Raw genomic sequence first — 24916 nt, 5'->3', positions numbered from 1 at the left:
TGCTTTACCTCCACCTCTGGGTGAGGCTTGGTAATCCACAGGGTATATATCTAATGATATTGAAGTATGTATTGTTCTTGCTGGGAGGCCAGAATCTAATTCTGAGTGAGTCACCATCTTCCTTACCAGAGACCCCCTGGGCAGACGTTTTACTTTGAAAACATGAGTAAGTGATTAGGACTTCTGGTATTTTATCCCTTTTGTTTTTATCTGTTGTTGGTGTAAATAATTTATCATCTATATTTTTGTATGCACTGTGACTATTTTTTGCTCATAATAAATATTCCTTTATTAAGTACTGCCTTTGTCTGGTAAATAATTACGTTACCTGAAGAGACTAATTAGTGTTTAGCAATCGTTTAAATATTGTGCTCAGTTGTATTTGGTAGGTTTTTATTATTAAGTTACCTTGGAGACCAAGGCACCCCATTTATAAATTGTCTTGGTGGTGGCAGCATTAAAATAGTAATATTTATATTACTATGCTTACGTCTGGGTGGTGTTAAGGGGGATTTTTATCATTATTTCCAGTCTAGTGGAGACAAATAGTAAACTTTAACCCTTTCACCACCACAACTACGTCACGCACACTCTTGGAGTAGGGTGCGTTCATGACAATGATGTCTTTACAGTTTGTTGACTGAGGACAGTTCCCTTGGGTCCCCAGATGTGGACACCAGGAATAAAACCGAAACCATTACAAGGGAAATAGTACAATCGTAATATGTTTCTATATTTATAATTATGTACACAAAACTACCAATAACGACTTCATTATATTTTGCCATTAGAGGGTAATGAAATAACAATAAACATAAAGATATAGGTATTCACATGAATAAGTCACACCCAATAGACATGAGAAAATTTGACGTTAGTTTGTTCATTACAGTTTTATTCAGTGAATCATTGAAGATAATTTTATTCTTTTCAAAGGTCCTGGTGTATTTTTATGATTGACCTAAGCATATTTTTTACACAGTCTCCGCAGGACCTTCTGCCTCATTGAAATAGACTTTTCCAATTATTGAGATAATGTCATAGTATAAGATTTTAAGATTAAAGTTAAGGTTAAGATTCTGCTATGAAAAGTGATTGATGAATATATGTTTGTGATGCGGGACCCAGCTCTCAAATTCATAAATGGATAAAACCAACACATTCTCATAATTTCACAATCTAAAGGGAATAAGGGACAGGGAAACACAAGGTATAGAGAGAGCTTGGCTCACAGGCTTACAATCTAGAGGGATTAAGAAGGGACAGGGAAACACGAAATATAGAGAAAAAGTTGGCTCTCAAGCTTACCATCTAGTTAGAACAGAGATAGAAAAACATAAAGTATAGCAAGGGGAGAGTAGATGCTGCTACCTGTAAGCTTAAGGGACACTATAGGCACCCAGACCACTTCAGTTTATTGCAGTGGTCTGGGTGCAATGTCCCTGCCTCCCTTAGTACTTCAATGTAAATCACTGCAGTTTTTGAGAAACTGCAATAATTACATTGCAGGACTAAGACTGCCTCTCACTAGAGGCACTTCCTGCTTGCTAGACAACTTTTGGTCGCCTGATGCTGGTCGTCCATACTCTCTGTATGAGGATGTCATAGCACTGAGACCCAAGAGACATCGGCGGTGGAATCTGTGTGAGTACCGAAAGTTTTTTCTAACCTTTTCCATGCCATCCATGCAAGGGGGCACAAGGAAAGGGGGACGAAAAGGAGCTATAGTGTAAGGAATACTTATTTCTATCTTTTACACTATAGTATCCCTTATTCAGTGTATACAGAGATTGAGGGTAACTAAAATTGGGAATTGAAAAAAATCCACCAGTTCTAATTGAAATATCTGTAACACCCGCCAAAAATATGAACTTTGAGAAAAATTTGGAAACTTTTGAGAAAAAAAAGAGCTGATTTTATTGTAATTGCAGAAATGTGGGTAAACTCAGGACAAGTTTTGAGTAAGAGTGTGTGGACGGTAATTGGTGATAAGGAAGGATCAGGGATTCCATATGAAGTATGAAGAGGAGAATGATGGAAAAGGTACATCAATAGGTTTTAGACATAATATAAAAGAGTGATAATAAATTGACATTTCTACTAAATACTGGAAGCGAAGCCCATTATAGCGAGGATTAACATGATTCTGTAACTAGAAACGCACATGCCAGTGTGCGGTGCTGTGACATCATCTAACGTCATTTGACAGCCATCTTTACCTTGTGCATATGTACATATAGTCATGGAAATTGGGAGATCCTGCCCTCTATGACGACTAATTATATCAGTATATAGCATGCCTGCATTGTATATCTCTAATCACATCTTACAAAGCTTGTAATTGTCTTTCTACACATAACAAATCATATAACAACACATTAATATGAAAAATAAAATATGCTGCTTAGTAATAATGATGTTAACTGTCCTTGTCATTCCTCTCTCCCTTTTTTAACTACTGGGTTAGTGGTTAATGCAGCACTGGGAAATACATATCCTGCTCTATGATTGGTGGGAGTTACACTTAATTAAAAATACACTATAGGCATCAAAACAACTTTAGTTTAATGAATCAGTTTTAGTATCTAGATCATGCCCCTGTTGTCTCATTGTTCAATTTTCTGCCATTTAGCAGTTAAATCACTTTTGTTTCTGTTTATACAGCCTTAGCCAGATCCTCTGCCTGTGACTGACACAGCCTGCATGAAGGCATGGTTTCATTTTTAATCAGACGTTAACTTGCTTTAGAAGTTTTAATCTCCTGCTCAATATATTGTACTTTCATCACAAACAGGAGGCTCCTGCAGGGTCTAGAAGTCTATTAACAAAGCAGGAGATAAGAAATTCAAGATTAAACAAACTGTGCAATAAAGGAACCTAAAATATCAGAGTTCCTTTACAGGAAGATTGTGCATGTCATATGAAGGGAGGTGTGACTAGGGCTGTATAAACAAGGTGATTTATCTCCAAAATGGCAGAGAATTGAGCAGTGAGACAACAGGGGCATGATCTATACACAAAACTGATTCATTAAGCTAAAGTTGTTTTGGTAGCTATGGTATCCCTTTAACCATTAATTAAGTCCCTCTCCTGAAATGAATATGTTGGGAGAGAGGCTGGATAGATAGAATTAAAATGTCTGTCTGAACCCCAATAATAGGAAAGATAATAAAAAAATTGTAAAACTACCCAGGAATGTAAAAACAACTGATAAACAAAGTAAAATAAAACACAATATACACCTGTGAATATATGTGAATGTCCTGGAGGGTTGCAATATAAAATTCACACCATACGTTTGAATAAACATAGAAAATATATCTAAATTCAAATAATATTCTTTCTTCAATGTAAATGAAAAACACTATGTACTGTACAGAACTTCTGCCAAATGGGTGCTCTGAGCATGTGGGAGATCGTAGTCCACAATATTATAATCAATATTGTCGCGACATAAAGCATCAAAGTCCAATTATATTGATATAATATTTGTAATCTTTTTTGCTGTGCTTGTGTGCAGTTATTAGCAAACCACGCTTTGTTGATTGCTTTTTATTTTGTGCCAGGTCAGGATCTGATTGTGTTGTGATAAGCCAAGGTGGCGGATTTTTCCAGTTGTTTTTCGAGGAATACATCGAGATCATGGGAGGTTTTCTCAAGCTTTTCTGCGAGATGAGAGGTTGATCTCAGCAAGTGATCCATCATATGAAAGTTTTTTCTCAGCCTGCGTATGAAGAAGGAGAAAACTTAAATCACTGTTGAAAAGTACATGCGGCTTATCTGTTGAGTGAGATTTTTCTCCTAATGATTTTAGTGCTTAGAGGCAATGCCTCACTTATGTTTGAAACTGATAGCATTTTTTAAAGCAAACAAGCTAGTCACTAATATTCATGTGATCATGATTTAAAGGGATACTATAGTGCCAGGAATACAAAGCTGTATTCCTGGCACTATCACTCCTCCTGCCTCCGCCCTCCCTCGCGCCCCTTCCCCTCGTTCCTAGTGAAAAACCCTTTAATTATTTATCTTATCCCATTGCAGATGTCCCTGGCGTTCGGTCAAAGCCCCTCCACCCCCGACATCCCATGACGAGCAGAAACGAATGCGCATGAGCGGAAAATTCGGAGCATGCATTAGGCCTCCCCATAGGAAATCAATGCTTTCTGGTTGGGAAAAACCTGACGCTGGATGTCCTCATGCAAAGCATGAGGACGTCCAGTGTCAGATACCGGACCAAAGGTTCTTTTCGATCCAGGAAGTGCCCCCCTTCCCCCCCGTGACTGTCTGGTAACTTAGAGCTGCAATGTAAATATTGCAATCTCTCTGGAACTGCAATGGTTTACATTGTAGCACTAAGTGCAATGAGCTGCAGTGATCTGGGTGTCTATAGTGTCATTTTAATATAGCAAGATTTGTATACAGTAAGAAAAACATTTGATCTTTTGAGATGTTTGGTGTTTTTCCTTAAGGCATGTGTGTGCATAGTATTCGAATGTGAATGCAGGTGTTTATGGGTGTGGATTGTCAGTGTCGGTGAATGTATTTGTCATTGTGTTGGAATATAAGAGTATCAGTCTGTGTGCGTGATGTTTGCATGTAGAGTGCATGTTTGTGGAACAATTATGTGTTAATATGTTGTGGTATTGAGTGCTGCAAGTGTTCTGTGGTATTCTGAATGCATTTTCTCTTTCACCCATCACACCATACCATCACACTACTGTTTATTTAATCACCTTATTCCCATCTTCATCTCATACTCCGTTTGAGGGTCTCTATTCCCACAGTCATATCTCTTAACTATCAGGATAATCCCCTAACACCGGACTTTGTCCAAATGGACAAAGTTTGGTGAAAATGGTTGAATGGCATTTCTCATAATTACTAGACAAACCCAGTCTGAATTCAGAGCACTGTGACAGGCAAGTCTCACTTCTCTCAAAACTTGCTTGACAATATTCCCATTACTAGTCATGAGAGAAGCTAATCAACCAGAGCGCTCTAATGAGAATGTAAAGAGTATATATATATATATATATATATATATATATATATATATATATATAGTATTCTAAATGTTATATATATTATTATGAAATATAAATAATAAGTAAATAAAAAAAGTAAAAATAATAAATAAAAATTCCAGTGAGCTTGTCTGTAGTAAGCTTGTGTGTGTCAGTATGATTGTGTGTAGTGAGCAGGTGTGTGTTTCAGTAAGCTAGTCTGTAGTGAACACGTGTGTCAGTATGATTGTCTGTAGTAAGCATGTGTGTGTCAGTGAGATTGTCTGCAGTGAGCATGTGTGTGTGCTTCAGTAAACTTGTCTGTAGTGGGTATGTGTGTGTGTTTCAGTAAGCTTGTCTGTAGTGTGTATGTGCCAGTGAGCTTGTCTGTAGTGAGCATGTGTGTGTCAGTGAGGTTTTCTGTTGTGAGCGTGTGTGTGTGTCCGTGAGCTTGTCTGTAGTGAGCATGTGTATGTGGGTCAGTGAGCTTGTCTGTAGTGAGTGTGTGACAGTACGCTTTTCTGTAGTGAGCATTTATTTGTGTGTGACAGTAAGCGTGTCTATAGTAAACCTCTGTTTGCAAACCAATGAGTTTGTCTGTAAGTAACTACGTGTGTGCCTAATTTAAAATAAAAATTATTTTAAAAATATAAAACTCAATCCAGTTTTACAACATAGTTCGTATTTTCGCAGTAGAGAAAGAGACATACATTTTTTCTGCAGAAGAACTTGTGTTTGACTACCAGACCCAGCTGGGTGTTAAAGGACACGCTAATAGTTCTGTACATTCTCTTCTCACAGAAAGGAATGCAGGCATGAAATAATGTAATTGGGAAGCTGAAACGAACATTTGCCATGTAATCAAAAATAAATGCTTTTTGGTATTAATATCTTCCAATTTTCCAATCCCCTACACAGTGCTGGAAAATGAATATTTTCTGTGAAGTGTGATGTTTTAGAGGTAATTCATGGTATAAAGGTTAAAATACTGGCTTTTTGTTTTATTACTGGACATTATGTTAAAGGGACACTATAGTCACCTGAACAACTGAAGCTTAATGAAGCAGTTTTGGTGTATAGAACATGCCCCTGCAGCCTCACTGCTCAACCCTCTGCCATTTAGGAGTTAAATCCCTTTGTTTATGAACCCTAGTCACACCTCCCTGCATGTGACTTGCACAGCCTTCCATAAACACTTCCTGTAAAGAGAGCCATATTTAGGCTTTCTTTATTGCAAGTTCTGTTTAATTAAGATTTTCTTATCCCCTGCTATGTTAATAGCTTGCTAGACCCTGCAAGAGCCTCCTGTATGTGATTAAAGTTCAATTTAGAGATTGAGATACAACTATTTAAGGTAAATTATATCTGTTTGAAAGTGAAACCAGTATTTTTTCATTTTTTCATGCAGGCTCTGTCAATAGCGAGGGGAGGTGTGGTTAGGGCTGCATAAACAGAAACAAAGTGATTTAACTCCTAAATGACAGTGAATTAAGCAGTGACATTGCAAGGGAATGATCTATACACTAAAACTGCTTTATTTAGCTAAAGTAATTTAGGTGACTATAGTGTTCCTTTAATCTTGTGGTCTAGAACCCAAATGAGCCTCTGCATGCCTGGGATCACCAGGCAAAAGTACCATTCAGGTATAATTTTTTGCTTACCCAGAATAGCTTGAGGTGAGTGAATACAACACGAGTAGAAATTTGGAGGGGCAGGAAAATGTTTTAAAAGAGTGTATTTTCTGGAATACGTTTGTGCATTTGCAGTATTTTTTTTAACTTCTGGGTTAGAATTGAGAGAATCAAGGAGAAATGCCTGTGGGAAGTGGTATAAAGGGAAAATAGGCAAATCCTGGGGAGAGTAAAACAATGAATATATATAGTTTTGGGAAAGGATTGAAAGAAGACTGGATGTGAGTAAATGAGAAATAAGGGAGATTGGGACTGGAGAGAGAGTGAGAAATACACTGAACAAAATTATAAATGCAGCACTTTTGTTTTTGCCCCCATTTTTCATGAGCTGAACTCACAGATTCAAGACTTTTTCTCTGTTCACAAAATACCTATTTCTCTCAAATATTGTTCACAAATCTGTCTAAATCTGTGTTAGTGAGCACTTCTCCTTTGCCGAGATAATCCATCCACCTCACAGGTGTGGCATATCAAGATGCTGATTAGACAGCATGATTATTGCACAGGTGTGCCTTAGGCTGGCCAAAATAAAAGGCAGTTTTATCACACAGCACAATGTCACAGAATGTCGCAAGTTTTCAGGGAGCGTGTCATTGGTGTTTCAGAGAATTTGGAAGTACACCCAACCAGACCACGTGTAACCACACCAGCCCAGGACCTCCACACACAGCATCTTCATCTCTGAGATCATCTGAGACCAACCACCCAGACAGCTGCTGCAACAATCGGTTTGCATAACCAAAGAATTTATGTACAAACTGTCATAAACCGTCTCAGGGAAGCTCATCTGCATGTTTGTCATCCTCATCGGGGTCTCGACCTGACTGCAGTGGGCAAATGCTCACATTCAATGGCGTCTGGCACTTTGGAGAGGTGTTCTTTTCACGGATTAATCCCGGTTTTCACAGTACAGGGAAGATGGCAGACAGCGTGTATGGCGTTGTGTGGGTGAGCAGTTTGCTGATATCAACCAGGGCCGCCATCAGGGGCTGCAACCATGACAGTTGTCATGGGCCCGGCGGTCCTGGGGGGCCCGGACTGCTTTGGCAGTCCTGGGCCCCACATTCCCTCTCTGCAGGGCCGGTGCAAGGATTTTTGGGTACATAGGCGAAGATGTATTTTTCCACCCCCCCCCCTTTCAAAAATAACATCTTCACCTATGTGCCTCTTAACTAGCCCCTCTCCCCGTCCATTATTGGTCCCCTCCCTTCCCTGTCCCTTAGTGTTCTTCTGACAGTCACACACACTCAATGACAAACACAGAGACTCACTGATCTGACACACACACTGATTGACACTCATTGACAGACACACTGATAGTCACACACAGACTCAATGACAAAGATACTCTCACTGATTTGACAGACACTCACAAACACACACTGACAGACACACACATACACTGACACACTCATACACTCACATGCAACACTTATACAATCACTCACAGACACACATACACTCACTCACTCACACACTCACAATCACTCACAGACACACATACACACATACACTCACTCACGCACACACTCACAGTCACTCACAGACACACATACACTCACTCACACACTCACACACAGTCACTCACAGACACACATACACTCACAGACACACAGTCACTCACAGACACACATACACTCACTCACACACACACACTCACACACAGACACTCACACACACAGACACACACACACACACATACTCTCACACAGACACTCTCACACAGACACTCTCACACACACAGACAGACACTCTCACAAACAGACACATCACATACATTCACAAATTATTTTAATAAATAAATAATATCCACCCAGCCTCCCTACCTGGAGAGCTGGTGTGGATCATTCCCTGGGGTCCAGTGGGGCTGCTGGGCGGCGTGCAGCAGTGCTGCGATCAGGCGCGGCGAGGGAGCTCTAACCTCTCTGCTCTGCTCCCTCGCGCGCTGTCTAGTGATGCGCGGGAGCCGGAATATGACGTCATATGACTGCAGCAGGGCATTACAGCATTTCCCTCTCTCTAACTCCAATGAGACCCGCGGCCATCAGAGCGTTGCCATGGGTTACTATGACAACGCTCCACGCGTCACGCACGTCACACTCGCAGGGAGTTAGAGAGAGGGAAATGCTGCAATGTCCTGCTGCAGTCTACTGGGTCCCCTCTGCAAATACAGGGAGCAGGGGGCCCCACAATGCCAACGGACCACCAGGGATGGATTCCCTGGACCAGGTAAGAATCAGGTAGGGGGGAATAGCTTTTATTACATTTAATGTGGGGGTAGGGGAAAATGCTCTATTTACACAACATGCATAGTAAAACACACACTCTGCATTCACTACACTAACAAACACTCTGCATTCACTGCACTAACACACACTCTGCATTCACTACACTAACACACACTCTGCATTCCCTACATTGACACACACTCTGCATTCACTACACTAACACACACTCTGGATTCACTACACTAACACACTGCATTCACTACACTGACACACACTCTGCATTCACTATACTAACACACTGCATCCACTACACTGACACACACTCTGCATTCACTACACTGACACACACTCTGCATTCACTACACTAACACACACACTGCATTCACTACACTGACACACACTCTGCATTCACTACACTAACATACACTCTGCATTCACTACACTGACACACTCTGCATTCACTACACTGACTCACTGTGCATTCACTACACTAACACACTGCTTCCACTACACTAGGACACTCTGCATTCACTATACTGACACACTCTGCATTCACTACACTGACACACACTTCATTCACTACACTGACACACACTGCATTCACTACACTAACACACTGCATTCACTACACTAACACTGTGCATTCACTACACTGACACACACCCTGCATTCACTACACTAACACACACTCTGCATTAACTATACACACAGCATCCATTACACAAACATCCTGTATTCACAGTACACACACTACATCCACCACACATTCAAACACTCTGCATTCACTATACAGAGACACTGTGTCTAATACACACACTACATCCACTACATCCACTAAACACATTGCATCTAGTACACACAAACACTACATCCACTACACAAACACACACTACATCCACTACTCAAGCACACTCTGCGTTCACAATACACACTGCATCCGCTAAAAAAACACACACTCTGCAGTTACTGCACAAAAAGTATCTAATACACACAAACACTACATCCATTACACGCCTTCTAATTCAACTCCCCTATACACACCACATTAAGTCCTGCACCATTGTCAGCTGACTAGGTAGATGTCCTGTGGGTGGACTCGTGGGCGGCCGGGGGGGTGGACTAGTGGGGGGGAGCACGGGTCAGGGGGAGGAGTGGGGGGGGGCCGACCTTGTACTTTGTCAGGGGCCCCAAAATTTCTGGTGGCGGCCCTGATTTCAACATTGTGGATCGAGTGGCCCATGGTGGCGGTGGGGTTAAGGTATGGGCAGGCATATGTTATGGACAATGAACACAGGTGCATTTTATTGATGGCATTTTAATTGCACAGAGATACCGTGACAAGATCCTGAGGCCCATTGTTGTGCCATTCATCCACGATCATCACGTCATGTTGCAGCATGATAATGCACAGCCCCATATTGCAAGGATCTGTACACAATTCCTGAAAGCTGAAAACACCCCAGTTCTTGCATGGCCAGCATACTCACCGGACATGTCACCCATTGAGCATGCTTGGAATGCTCTGGATCGGCGTATATGACAGCGTGTTCCTGGTCCTGCCAATATCCAGCAACTTTGCACAGCCATTGAAGAGGAGTGGACCAACATTCCACAGGCCACAATCAACAACCTGATCAACTCTATGTGAAGGAGATGTGTTGCACTGCGTGAGGCAAATGTTGGTCACACCAGATACTGAATGGTTTTTGGACCACCCCAGATCCCCCCAACACAGTAAAACTGCACATTTTATTGTGGCCAGCCTTAGGCACACCTGTGCAATAATCATGCTGTCTAATCAGCATCTTGATATGCCACACCTGTGAGATGGATGGATTATCTCGGCAACGGAGAAGTGCTCACTAGCACAGATTTGGACAGATTTGTGAACAATATTTGAGAGAAATAGGCCTTTTGTGTACATAGAAAAAGTCTTAGATCCGTTCAGCTCATGAAAAATGGGGGCAAAACAAATGTGTTGTTTTTTTAATTTTGTTCAGTGTAGATTGCAGGACAGGAACAGGAGATAACACATATAGAAGGGGAGGTAAGGACTGTCAGAACGAGGGGAGTGTGATCGCACACAGCAGTGCATGTCAAGTTTTTATTACTGTGTAATGTCAATGTATGGCATTAGGGAATTGACAAACAATGATAAAATGGATGTCAAAGCCGCCAAGCTGAAAATAAATGAGATTGAGGAATTGGGAATTTTCTTTTCTTGGCTATTAATTTACGGAATTTAGTAATTTGTCTGTCCATTCTCTACATTTCACAATGATAATAATCCCCAATGTATTTATTTTTTCACAGACCAGAGTACAGGAATATCCGTGTACAGGATTACTCTTAAGATGTTCTGTGGATATTTTTATTAGGGTGGATTGAGATCACGGTGTACGGAAAAGGAGTCCAAAACCGATACCATGAAAAGGGCCAAGTGTAGCCATATTCTGTCTCTGTGATTAAAAAGTATCAAAGGATATTTACCAAGGACTAAAATGTATATAAATCAATATTTACCAAAGACTTCAAATAAGAGCCAGTTAGAGGAAAGATTCTGAGATGTAATGATACTTACTTCTTTCTCTCATCAGGAACATCTGAAGAGTCATCATTCATGTGGGTCTGAATCTCGGTCATGACTTTGTTTAGAGTCATATAGAATTCCTTGTTGTCCTCTTTGGTTCCCTTATTATATTCTGAGATGATCTCCTGGTAGCCATGATCTTGAGTGTCCGCATTGACTGTATATTGCAGGCTGTGCAGAATCCGGTTGCTGTCCTGAAGAATGGTTTTGAGGTAGTTAACGTCTTCTTTTAACACCGAAGAAGAGTCCTTTTTAGTACATGACTCTCGTGGTGGAGTCACAAAAGTCAGCTGGCACTGATTGGTGTTTGGTTTGTATGGGTGGTCCTGAGGTTCCTTAGGCTGATCTCGAAGTGTGTTGACAATGTACCCAGACCCTAAATCTTCTAAGGCTTCATCTCCACTTTGACATGAACTGAACGTTACAGTGAGCCAAAGGTTCACAATGGCACTCAATGCTGCCCAGCGCCACATTGTAACTGAAAAACAAGAAAATTAAAAAAAATGTAAGTGTTTCAATTGTGTTACCACTGTCTGTAAGTGATACAGCTTTGGAGTCTTAGGGGAAACCATGTTCAACATTAGACGGTTCATCATTAAAAATTATATATTTCTACTACAATATAAATATCAGTTCAAAGTAACAAGAGATATTTCATTTCAGGAACAGTGTTAAGCAAACATCTTGTCAATTTGACCAGGGATTCATGAAATAAAAGCTTCATTTTTAAAAAAACAAAAACCTCGACTTCCCATTTAACATGGCAAAGTTAAAAAAAAAGCCTGGAGGAGAATGTAAGTTTAATAGAGAACCGTGAATGTCTTTATATATTTCTACACTTTTATTTTGGAAATAGCACCTCAGTTCCTGCTTTAATTAAGTCTGTCTTACAGGAAGGTTTTGGGCAACGCACTGGCACAAGACCAATAAACAAACATTAGACCAGTTACAAACAGCTTGATCACTAGATAAATGTTTGTTATTCATTTGGTCTGGTCTTCCTGTAGCGTTACAGCTGTGGGCTCATCATAAATCCTCCTTGTTCTCTTATAATTACAATCTTTCTATGGCACTCTGTGTTGTAGATCCAGGTGCTATTTTTTTTTACAGGAAGAGATGAGTACAGGTTAATTTCAAAATGCCATTTATTGATGTCGAATCATGAACTCATTTATTTACAAGGCAACTTTGACATTACATCAATGTCGGTAGTTTAAAAAAAGTAGAATTTATTACCCAGGGAAATTCCACATGAACGCAGTAATATTTTTAAATCACAAGTGCCAATGGGCCAAGCAATACATCTTTGGGTACAATTCACAACCTGCTGACACTTGAAGAGTTATTGGCTTCAATAAATCTGATCAATGATTATCTCATCTGTCAAAACTCCTTGCTTCACAATCTCAGATGTTTTTGATACGTCTGGTGGTTTCCAGCAAAATAGAAGCAGAATGAATGCTGTCAGGGGTCACAGAAACACTCTGGGATCCTGGACCTTTGCTCATTTATTAAAACAGTAACGTTTTTGTTTTACACTCCATCTGCTTGAGTGAAAAAACACTTAAATCACGTCTTACGTTAGCATAGAAGTTGTTTATCAAACTCTCCATAAACACCCACAAGAAGATATTTTGTTTTTTGTTGGGAAAATATCTTAATATACAAGGAAGTTGAGGACATTAATCTATTCATGAAATCACATCGAAAAGTTTCCATGATAGACTTCAAAACGTGAATCTGACTAACTGGCCAAGATAAAAAATAGCCTGACTGGAGATTTTTCTTTTGTGATAGCTATTTTTCCTAAATATTGCAATACTTTTTATAAAATTATATTAAAATAATATAAAACTCACATTAGTTATTGCCATCTTTGAAGGTACACGTTAGGTGGTATAAAACTTAGTATAAATGTTCAAAGTTCAGATAAATAGAAAGCAGTGGCGGAACTACCGCGGTCGCAGAGGTCGCCCGTCACTCCAGGCGGCCCTGCCGCCCTTTGGACCCCTGCGACCACGTGTCCCACCTGCTAAGTAATGTGGCCACGGCCCTCGGGGTGTAACCGCATGGGCCACATGTTCAGGGACCCATCGGGTGGCCCATGCTGTTGGGGCCACACAATGCTATTTATTTCCAGAGGGCCCGGTCAGCGCTTTAACAGCGCGACCAAGCCCCTCTGATGATGTCAGAAGCTGGGAGGAAGTGACTGCCTACTTCCTCCCAGCAACTACTGGGAGCCGCGCGGGAGGAAGAAGAGGAGGGAGTCAGAGAGGGAATTGTGATTTCCATCAGGCTGAGCTGGACCCCAAGGGAAAGGTATGTGTGCCTGTATGAATCTCTGTATGAATCTCTGTATATGTGTGTATGTATGTATGTCTGTCTGTGTGTCTGTATGTAAGTGTGTGTATGTCTGTGTGTCTGTATGTATGTATGTATGTATGTATGTATGTATGTATGTGTTAGTGTATGTCTGTCTGTGTGTATGTCTGTGTGTCTGTATGTATGTGTGTATGTCTGTATGTATGTGTGTCTGTATGTGTGTATGTCTGTCTGTGTGTATGTATGTATGTATGTGTGTCTGTATATCTGTATGTATGTGTGTCTGTCTATGTGTGTATGCCAGTCTGTCTGTGTGTCTGTATGTCTTTCTGTAGGGTGTGTGTGTGTGTGTATGTATATGTGTGTGTATGTCTGTCTGTGTATGTATGTGTTTGTATGTATGTGTGTGTGAATGTGTGTTTGTATGCAGTGGCGTACACACAATCCATGGGGCCCTGGTAGTAATCTGACCGTGGGCCCACCCCTCTACCCCCCATTCCCTCCCCTCAACAGACACACACATACATAGATACACACATACATACATAGAGGCACATACACACAGATACATACAGACACATACATAAGACACACATACATACAGACAGGCACATATACATACATACAGACACACACATACAGACCGACACAGACACAGACAGGCACACCCCCAAACAGACAGGTACACATACATACAGACACACACATACAGATCGACACACACTCATACAAATACACAAACATACAAACAGACAGGCACACACATACATACATACATACAGACACACACACACATACATACAGACAGGTACACATACAGACAAACACACACAATGTTTAAGTCACCCTCCTGTTTCCTACCTTTTAGGTGTAGGAGGGTGACTTTCCCTGGGGTCCAGTTGTAGCTCAGGTGGATGGGAGTCAGAGTTCCCACTCTGACTCCCTCTTCTTCCTCCAGCGCAGCACCTTGTGGTAGCTGGGACGAGTGACGTGCAGTCACTTCCTTCCAGCAGTGATGTAATCACAGGGGGCCCGGTTGCGCTGTTAAATCCACATCCATCGGGTGGCCCTGACAGCATGGGCCACCTGATGGACTCCTTGGACAGCGGTCCCGGCAGTTTGCCGCGTGGGCTGGGGCCACAGAAGATGGTGGCGGGTACCCAGTCGCAGCTGCGACCCCTGCGACCGCGGTATGTACGCCACTGTTTGTGTGTCTGTGTGTGTGCCTGTATGTGTGTGTCTGTGTGTATGAGTGGGGGAGGGAGAAACGTATGGGAGGGGGATGGTAAACATATGGTGTGTGGGTGGTGGAGCAGTAGACGTACAGGGGAGGCCCCAGGGCAATTATCACACCGGGGCCTCGTGGTTTTTAGTTATGTCTCTGATAGAAAGTACAAAATCTTATAAATAGACACCAAAATATTTAAGCCTCCTTCAGGATAAATAAATTCATAAATGAAAAAATTTCTTCAAAAAAATAAAAAAGGTTATTCAGTAATCCTCGTATTATCAGATATTGACGAATTCATTTTTCTAAATCAAATTTACCAAACTGGGAGCATTAATAAAGTGCATTGTTTTGGCCTAAATTGTACATTCTTTGGTTACTTTCTGAAATTCACAGTATATTAGAAACCCCATTTCAATTTCCTAAATTGTGATTGACAATGTGAGACTCAGGAAAACTGACGAAACAATGAATTGTCTGGAATTCACCCCAAAATAATATGTTTAAAATCAATAAAAACTGACATGGAAATATAACTTCGAGAACTTTCGCCAATTTGGTTAATTTGCTCCAAAAGTTGCATTTTAAAAAAAGTATATTACCTGCAATTTGTGGCTTAATGAACAACTAACAGAGTTATTTACTAAAGTGAGAATTAAAAGTGAATTCAAATTTAAGGCCGGAGTACCCAAAGCATAGTCCAACTATTTCAAACCTAAATTTTTAATTCCCTTTGAATTGTCAGTAAATAACCCTGTAAGTTTTTTTTCCATAAATCTGTACAGTGATGTAAAAGAACCGTTGTTCTTGAGTGAATAACTAACTTGCAGTATAGATGTGCAGATTGTCATGAAGCAGAAATCGGGTTTTTTATATATCCCTCCCGATGATATCACACAATATCTCCAACACTGGGAGAAAGAGGGATATTTCTAACAGTAGTGACTCCCACTCTTCCCCAAATAACCAATAATCTATTCTACGCTATTTATTGCAAATTGTTCACAGTAATGGGTTATTCGCCAAATCCGGAATTATCAAACATTGTCTATAGAGTATGGAGTATGGGGTACGATATCCCTAAAGAAGTCTGGACCAGATGAAAAATTGTTATGGTGAGGAGCTGTGGTTGGTTTGCCGATTTGCTGGTTTTATTTATAGTTAGGGCAATTTGTACTCTCTCATAGTGAGTTTATAAAAGTGAGTAATTTTTTTGTCTTATCATCCTTATCATCATAGAATACAGTGTGCCAGTACTACCCTCTACTTGTATATAGTATCTATATATTCTGTATCCATGGGCAATTCATGAAGAGATTAAGAGGAAACTATAGTGCTAGGAACTCAATGCTCTTCTATATAGTTTTAGGTGACACTGGACTTCCCCATGCATTGCGTGAGGATGTACAGCGTCAGTTAGGTGACCAAAAGTCGCAGAACAGCCTGGAAGTCCCTCTTGTGGCTGTCTGGTGCACAGCTGCTGGAGGTGGAGTTAACCGTAGCAGCAGTGATGTATTTTGAATTTGTGCTGCCCTTGGCATACCGGAACTTGGGCACCCCCTAATTTATATTTGCTCCTCCCCCAACTCGCTTCGACTGACATACACACAGACACACCCACTCACTGACCAGCACACACTTTCAGATACACTGACATACACTCACTGGCAGACACACATACTCACACAATTATTGATTTGACACAATCTGACACACACACTGAAAGACACGCACACACTCACTGACAGATACACATTAACTGACAAACACACATTGACAGACACACAAACACACACTCACAGGCACACACTGTTAGACATACACACACATTCACTGACAGACACACACATTGACAGATGTACACAAACATTAACTGACAGACACACACAAACTCACTCACAGAAACACACACACTCCCTCACAGTAACACACATTTACTGACAAACTCACTGATAGACACACTTACATATATAAACACACATTCACTGACAGACAGACACACACACACACACACACACACACACTCACTGACAGACAAACACACTCAGACAGACACACACAAACAAACTCACTGACAGATACACTCACTCAGACACACTGACAGCTATAACAACACATTTACTGACAGACAGACAACCCCCCACACACACTGACAGACTGACACACACACACACTGACAGACTGACACACACATTTCCCCCCAACATTTACAAATAATGATTTACTTTTATTTTAATTTAAATCCACCCAGCCTCCCTACCTTTGGGAGAGCTGGGTGGATTTTTAACTGGAGTCCAGTGGGGTTTCTGGGCTAGCCGTTGGGCGGGCAGGCATGCAGGATGGAGGGCGGGCAGGCAAGGGGGGGGAGGGGGGATTGGGTGCACAAAATAGGTGGCAACGGAGCTCCCGCGCCACTTAGTGATGCCGGCCGCCGAAGTGACGTCACATTCCGGTGCCCAGCATCACTGCGGGTTGTGCGAGGGAGCTGAGCAGGAAGAGCTCAGATCAGCGCTCCCTTCCCCGCCCCCTTTTGCAAAGAAACTGTCCAGGCGCCCTAGGGGGCTCAAGGGTGGCCAGCCGGCCAACTCTTGGGCCCCCCATAAGTCAAGGCAAAGAAGGTATTTGCCTTTGGCATTTGGAAAGTGCTGTCCAAGGCAAATGCCTTGTTTGCCTTGCGCTAAATACAGCGCTGTGTTTCTTAAAAATTGCAATAATTACCTGCTCAGGGTTAAGGGACCTGGGGCAGTGCACCCAGACCACTTCAATGAGCTAAAGTGGTGCCTATAGTGTCCCTTTAATCTGCAAGATGAAAAAATCTAAACCCTCCAGTATAGATTCTGTGAAGTTATTCACTCAGAAGATATAACCCGGCAAAGTCTAACTTATTTTATTCATTCACGTGGCGTTTTTTTAGTAATTTATCATTTATACCTTTCTTTACATGGTTAATATAAAACTCTGTCTGTTTGCTAGTAATTAATCATCATCTTTAATCTATAATCAGCAGTGTGAGTCGCAACACTAATGAATGATAATGTCAGATGCCCCGTCAATTTCTTATCAAATAATGGTTTTACAGATATATCTTCTAAAGATGGCAGTAAAGAAAAGAGAGCTTATTACATGCGAGCTAATGATTTACTGATTATGCAGGAAATATAAAACCTGTCATTGATCCTTTAGTCACACGTTCTTCCCTTAAAGTATTAAGAGGGGTAAAATCCCAATGTTTATAGTGCTAATTGGTAAGAAATAAGCATGTGTTCCCCTTCGGAAATAGACAGAAGACAGACTGCCCTGTGCGACGGGCTCAGATTTGGAAATCGAGGTGCGGCTTCTAAAGCGTTTGCCTGGTTAGTCCTAATGAAACACAAAGGTCAGGTGTGAAGTGCTTTCTAATTTATTTTTCCATAATGTTGTCATTGTTAGCGTATCCTCCAGCGATTCTCATTCGGCTGCTTTGGAGAAATGCCAGACTTGATTATGTGTCCTCAATTCATTATGCTATTTAGCATGCAAGGATTGCCGGCTGTGCGACTGTACATTTGTATGGGAACGGAACAGATTCTGAAGGATTTAGTTATTTTGTGTCCAAAAGACAAGTCTTTCAAAGCTCACCGTAGGGCGACTCTAAGTAATAGCTGGATACATTACAGAAACGTCGATAGTAATTGATTCCTTCTGACGAGACGATAACTAAACCCTGACGTATTCATGTAAAATCACAGAATAATGCGTGCTATGACTTTCTCATTTTTGCATTTAACGGCTTCTAGAAAAGTCTGTGTTTATTATTCGATGGCTTCGTTTACAATCCCTATATTCAAAGCTCTCAGTCTTATTATTTTTTTCCTCTTGAGCTAATTACAGAACTTTTAATCATCTTAGAATTCTTAAACATCCATTGGTCTTTCCCCGGTCATGGAGGCACAATTAAAATTGTATATGATGCACTTAGTCCTTCCTGTCTTGGCTATTACAAACTGTCTAAATGTTCACTAGCTTTCCAGACGTGTGTTTGTTTAGTTTGTTTAGTTTCAGTATGTTATTTCACAGAGAAGGATGTCGACGATTAATCTAATTTAACGTCACTCAACTACTAATTGTAAAAATTGCTTCATCGGGATTACATCTAGCAAAATTAGAAAATACGGTAAGTATAAAAAGAAAAATCTGACACGGTGGTTGGAAGCAGGAAAGGAACATAAATAAACATAGAGAAAATCTTTCTCTCATATTCTGTAATTATACCTCAGGATTGACCCCTTACAGACGGTTTTCTTGTGCAAGTCCTGTTTCTTCAAATTACAATGATCTGTTTGGCCATAGTGATCCATTGAAAGTAGGTGCTGAATAATTGTATAAAAAAGTAGGTGCTGAATACTGGGATAATAGGTCTTATTTATGACCAGGGCTTAAAGGGACACTATAGTCACCAAAACAACTTTAGCGTAATGAAGCAGTTTTGGTGTATAGATCACGCCATTGTAGTCTCACTGCTCAATTGCCATTTAGGAGTTAGATTACTTTTGTTTCTGTTTATGCAGCCCCAGCCACGCCTCACCTGACTGTGACTGACACAGCCTGCGTGAATGCATGGTTTAATTTTCAATCAGATGTTAACTTGCTTTAGAAGTTTTTATCCCCTGCTCTGTAAGTTCAACTTTAATTACACATAGGAGGTCTAGCAAGCTATTACCAGTCCTGGAGATAAGAAATTCTAAATTAAACAAACTGTGCAAAAAAGAAAGTTTAAACATAATATCTCTCTTTACAGGAAGTGTTTAGGGAGGCTGTACTTGTTACATGCAAACAAAGTGATTTAACTCACAATTGACAGAGTTGAGCTGTGAGTCTGCAAAGGCACGATCTATACATTAAAACTGCTTCAACTGCTAAAGTTGTTTTCATGACTATATTGTCCCTTTAACAAAAAAAATTGATGTGATCTCTTTAATTTCTAGATTTACTACACTGAACTTTCTCTTTGCTTATACACATTATAATCAGAGTGGACCCACAATATGTCCCCTCTCAAATTAAAGTATTACATTTAGAAGCAAATCACACAAACTAAATGGATTTCATTTAAATTTATTAATATACTTTGTGAAGAAATGTATAGATAAGCGTTGCAGCATAAGCCGGCATTCTTAGCAACGTCTCCCTCACTTTGTTCTGAGTGTACATATACAGTTCAGCCAAGGACAGAACGACCTGGACTGAAATGTTGAGGTCCAGGAGAATAATTTAATAGAAACACTCTCCTAAAGATATATAGGTTGGGATACCATATCCACCATGTTTTCTGGGACACATATCACTTGTACAGGTTGATGGGCAACATATAGAAAGTACTGTTTGGCAGTATGTAGAGGTCAGATATTGCAAGAGGTAAGTCAGGTGATAAATCAATCGGGATCCTGCAGCATATACATAATACATAATATAGGACAGTATTTTCAAGTGCTGCCAATCAATGTCCCAGAAAACATGGTGGATATGGTAACCCTACGTGTACCATATTACTCTATGTCTGTCTGGTGCACTACTGTGGATTGAATGAGACAGCCTTGTGGTATATTACAGGAGTGCAGAGAATGCAGCCACATGGGTTAATACTGTTTGTCCAGCTACGCTTATAAGTATTGTTATCCGAACTACCTGAAAAAAAAGGTATTTGGACTACTTTTGTCAATGTTCTCTGCTTTGAACACCTATATACATTGGTTATACATTGGTTTTGTTTTGCATCAGGTACACGATGGAGCTTTGGATACATTTACCAGTTACTGTTGATTTTCTTTGTATTTTTTTTTTATCTTCTTTAGTATTTTTTTTTCCTTTTTATAATAATTTTTGCTCCACAAGGCAGCCCTTACTGCCTCTCCCTTCCAATCTGCAGTATTTCATCTTTTGTTCTAATAATATAATCGTAGATAAAGTTATAAAATCAAAGTTAAAAGGAACACTATAGCGTAAAAGCCCCTTTTTACTTATCTCTGCCCAGCGTCAAGACTCCCTCGACACTGGCTCGGTCTTCTCCAACTGCATCACCGAGATAATGTTGAGACCTAAATCACATGCGCGGCAAGTGCTGCGTGCGCATTAAAACTTCCCCATTGGAAGGCGTTCAATCAATGATTTCCAATATGAAATTTGAAGATTTTAGACGTCCTCGTGTAAAGTGTGAGGATGTCCAACATCGTTTAACAAGGTAAAACTCACCTGGAGACCGGGAAGCAACTCTAGTGGTTATCTGGAAGAGAGCCACTAGAGTTGGAATTAACCCTGAAATAAAATTATTGCAGTTTCTCAAAAATTGCAATATTCTACAAGACAGGGTTAAACAGACAGGGGCACTGACCCAGACCACTTCAATAAGATTGTCTCGTTTATTGTTAAATCTCCAGCTTTGATAATATTGAAAAGTGCTACGTAATATGCTGGCACTATATAAATACCATTATTAATAATAATAATAATAATAAAAAAGAGACCTAGGTGCCGATAGTGTCTCTTTAAGGAATCCCCTTGAGTCACTTCCTATACAGGTGATACTCGAAAAATTTGAATATTGTGCAAAAGTTAATTTATTTCAGTAATGCAACGTCAAAGGGGAATCCCTTCACATAATGGGTAGAAAAACAATACAGCTTTTTGGAGCTTTAGAAATTGTAGAACATGCCGGTGTCTTTATTGTGTCGTTATGGTTTGAATCCATTGTACTGCGCTGCTGAATATGTTGGTACTTTATAAACGCCAGTTATAACACGTGCTTACTTTCTGAATATCTAACAAACGTTCACTTGGATACCCTTTATTATGACCGCGTTACCTTTATGTAAGTACTTTGTACGCGCCAATCTTTTATTTACAATTTTGTTGCACTGTTAGTAAAATATTATGCCTACATTTCTTTAGTGCTGTGAAAATAAGCCACATGTATCACAGAACTGCCATTTCTTTATTGGGATTAAATGGAGTTAGTGGTGTGAGAAAATGACCTCATAGAATTATACTTACACAAAACATTATACACTCATTATCCGACATTCCTAATAGGATAAACACTACCAACGGCTTGTACGGAACATATCCTGCATTAGCTGCAACTTAATGAAATCACAAAACATTAGCATGCGGTCAGCATTCGTTGATGTCTGGCGAAACAGTGGTTGGATTTTCTATTTTTGGATAACTAGACTCACTATTAAAAATAAATATTGTTGTTGTTTTTTTTTTTTTTTGCCTATCAGGAAGAATTAATATTCTAGTAAAATAATTACTTTTTACAAAAGTCTCTAAATGTGTACAATATACAGTTAATTTTTTTGGCAAAATCATCCTTTCTTTTTATCATGTCTGTATGTATGTATCATAAGCACAAATTGCACCGTGCATTCAAAGGGAGACTCCTATATCATGAGGGGGTTATACCGTCCTCTAGCTTTAATATTTATATCATGGCCCCCACCTGCCGCCCAAAGGTTAGGGCTGGGAGTAGACATTGGGATCTCTCCCTGATTATTATTAGGGCTCTATCTGCTGCCAATAGGTAGGGGTGAGGGTGATACTATATCCAGGGGGTTGGGAAACATTGCCATCAGCCAAATAATGTAGTTCTGACTTTTTTCAATCTGGGCCCAGATTTGAAGCCTTTGGACTCGGATCCGAAGCATTTAATCCAGACTTCAGGCCTGTTTGAAGCATTAATTTCAAATCCATGAATTACAGGGCAGACCGAATGGCCCGGTATGCAGCCTAGAGGTTTGGCAGTTTAGTGGATAACCCCACATGTGCCGGTGAATGTTACAGAGTACAAATCATTACATTTTTATATTTGAATTTCAATGTAGAACACACACCTAGAAGAAATCATTGTCTACCTCAGCTAATGGGTGAACGGGATACAGACACAATATTATTCTCAAACCAAGCTCCTTTTCACTTCAATACGGGAACAAATACTTATAATTCTAGAAGCTAATAAGAGCATTTGGGCAGTGGAGGGAAATTAGGCTGAATTAATAAGGAAAGCATGCAACCTTTACTGCCGCAGTTGCGTTGAACACCCTCCATATTCCAGGGAGCTGGGCATGTGTTATCAGTAAGGAGGAACATTTGGAAACATGTAGATAGTGAGATCAGCAGCTGCATGTCCCGTCCCCCCCCCCCCCCCCCCCCCGAGCTCTGTAATCAGTACTGTGAGTAGGACACAATCTTGAGTCATTTGTTCCATTACAATATATTTTCCAAAACAAGGGGTGTGATGGAAGTTTTAGATCAGTCTGTACTAGGCCCAGACTGGAATGTGACAAAGACGTGCAAAGCCAACAGCTAAGGATCACAATGTTTAATATTTTCTCGTCTATAAATTTTCAATGTAAGATCTCTACAGTGATATGATCTTATGCGAGTCTCGGGAGTTATGGGAGTCTCGGACTACGGCTAAGAAGTGATGGAACGATTTTTGGTGGTTATTAATACTGTAAAATTAACATCAATGAATGTAATAAAATATATTTTTTTTATATATCTTAGAAAATAAATATGAATTGTATCTTAAAATGATATTTTGTAACTTGACAGCCTTATGCAGTGAGTTTATAAAAACCACGATGTGTAATATCCTGCTCTCAAAACATGCTGTGCAGCCCCAAGTGAATGCACACAATTATATGCGGGTCGATACTTAACTTCGCTTTAGTTAAATAAACTTGGTACAAAGATTCTTCTGGGGATATACACCAATCTGGTTTTCAAGGATGTAAAATAAAATAGTGCTATATAGTGTATTACTCTTTATTTAAGCAATAAAAACAGTTGGGGTAACCAGAACGGCACCCGCGATTTAAATAGGGCCTTGCTTTTAGATTCTGAGATTTGTAAATGCCTTCTGCATCCATTTCCCATAAAACCAGTTTTTAAGAAAGAAAATGTTCTTATGAAAAAAATGTCAGAGATACAATGAGTACGCCAAGGAAATTGGAATCTTTCATTAAAGCTGAAGATTAAATCTGTTTCCTCGAAATAATGCACGATACGATAACTTTTCTTGGATAGAATTTGCAGAGGAGAAAGGTGCATGGGCTGACATGATAACCAGTCTGACTCATTGAAAGTTTCTAACAATTATCAAACGATACCTTCTGAGCGTGTAGAATATTAACATCCGTGTTATGGAAGAAGTGAATAGGACGCAATATGTGGCATAAGCAGATAAAAAAAAAAATTCTGTTTATTGAAATGTACTTCTGAATTGAGAAATGATCTAATAGTGAAACCCACTGTACGCTATTTATATCACTGCTTAATGGAAATAATATCTGACAAAATCATCACCATCTAGTCATTTTTATTCCTGGAGGCAGGAAGGAGAACTGGACAGATAGAAAATCCTTTGAAATCACGCAAGCCGGCTTAATAAAGCGTGGAGAATTTAATGCCGAATCTGCATAATGGACTGACCATCAGGTCAACAAATGCTGATATTTAACTATTTCAGTGGCAGACGGTTCAATAATGCATTTGAAACATTCACTGGGGCTGCAGCGGTTTACGAAAATGATACAGTTACATAATACTGAGATGTAATTATTTTACCTCATGGAAAATCTAAAAATCGATTAATTAATAACATTAATATATAAATGTGAATGACTAAAAAGGTATGAAAACAAAATACACAGAAAATAAAAGAATAAAATATGGGTATGAGTAAGTGAAGAATCCCCTTTCCTGGTACAGAAATAGGATTACACAATTCAAATACAAGACATTATTGCAGTACGACATCTTTTATTTAGCTTGTTTGCAGAGTCCTGAGTGGAATAACGAGAACTGACCTCCTT

General features: G+C 40.0%; 1 protein-coding gene across 2 annotated transcripts in view; it reads right to left on the bottom strand.

Moving 5' to 3' along the window:
* Positions 1-3246: 3246 nt before the first annotated feature.
* LOC134585390 (uncharacterized) overlaps positions 3247-24916 on the bottom strand; it is a 111420-nt gene continuing 89750 nt past the window's right edge. The window contains exons 2-3 of one of the 2 annotated variants that reach the window (XM_063440798.1): positions 11504-11990; positions 3247-3724 (exon numbers count right to left, since the gene is read on the bottom strand). In XM_063440798.1, the coding sequence (XP_063296868.1) occupies positions 3568-3724; positions 11504-11985 (639 nt within the window). In that variant the 5' untranslated portion in view covers positions 11986-11990 and the 3' untranslated portion in view covers positions 3247-3567. Of the gene's footprint in view, positions 3725-11503; positions 12005-24916 lie in introns of those variants that run through there. The other variant, XM_063440799.1, reaches the window with a different exon arrangement.

Source organism: Pelobates fuscus, chromosome 2 (genome assembly GCF_036172605.1).
Source record: "Pelobates fuscus isolate aPelFus1 chromosome 2, aPelFus1.pri, whole genome shotgun sequence".
Taxonomy (NCBI): domain Eukaryota; kingdom Metazoa; phylum Chordata; class Amphibia; order Anura; family Pelobatidae; genus Pelobates; species Pelobates fuscus.
The sequence above is the reverse complement of the archived record's forward strand: the minus strand, read 5'-3'. Positions and strand labels throughout refer to the sequence as shown.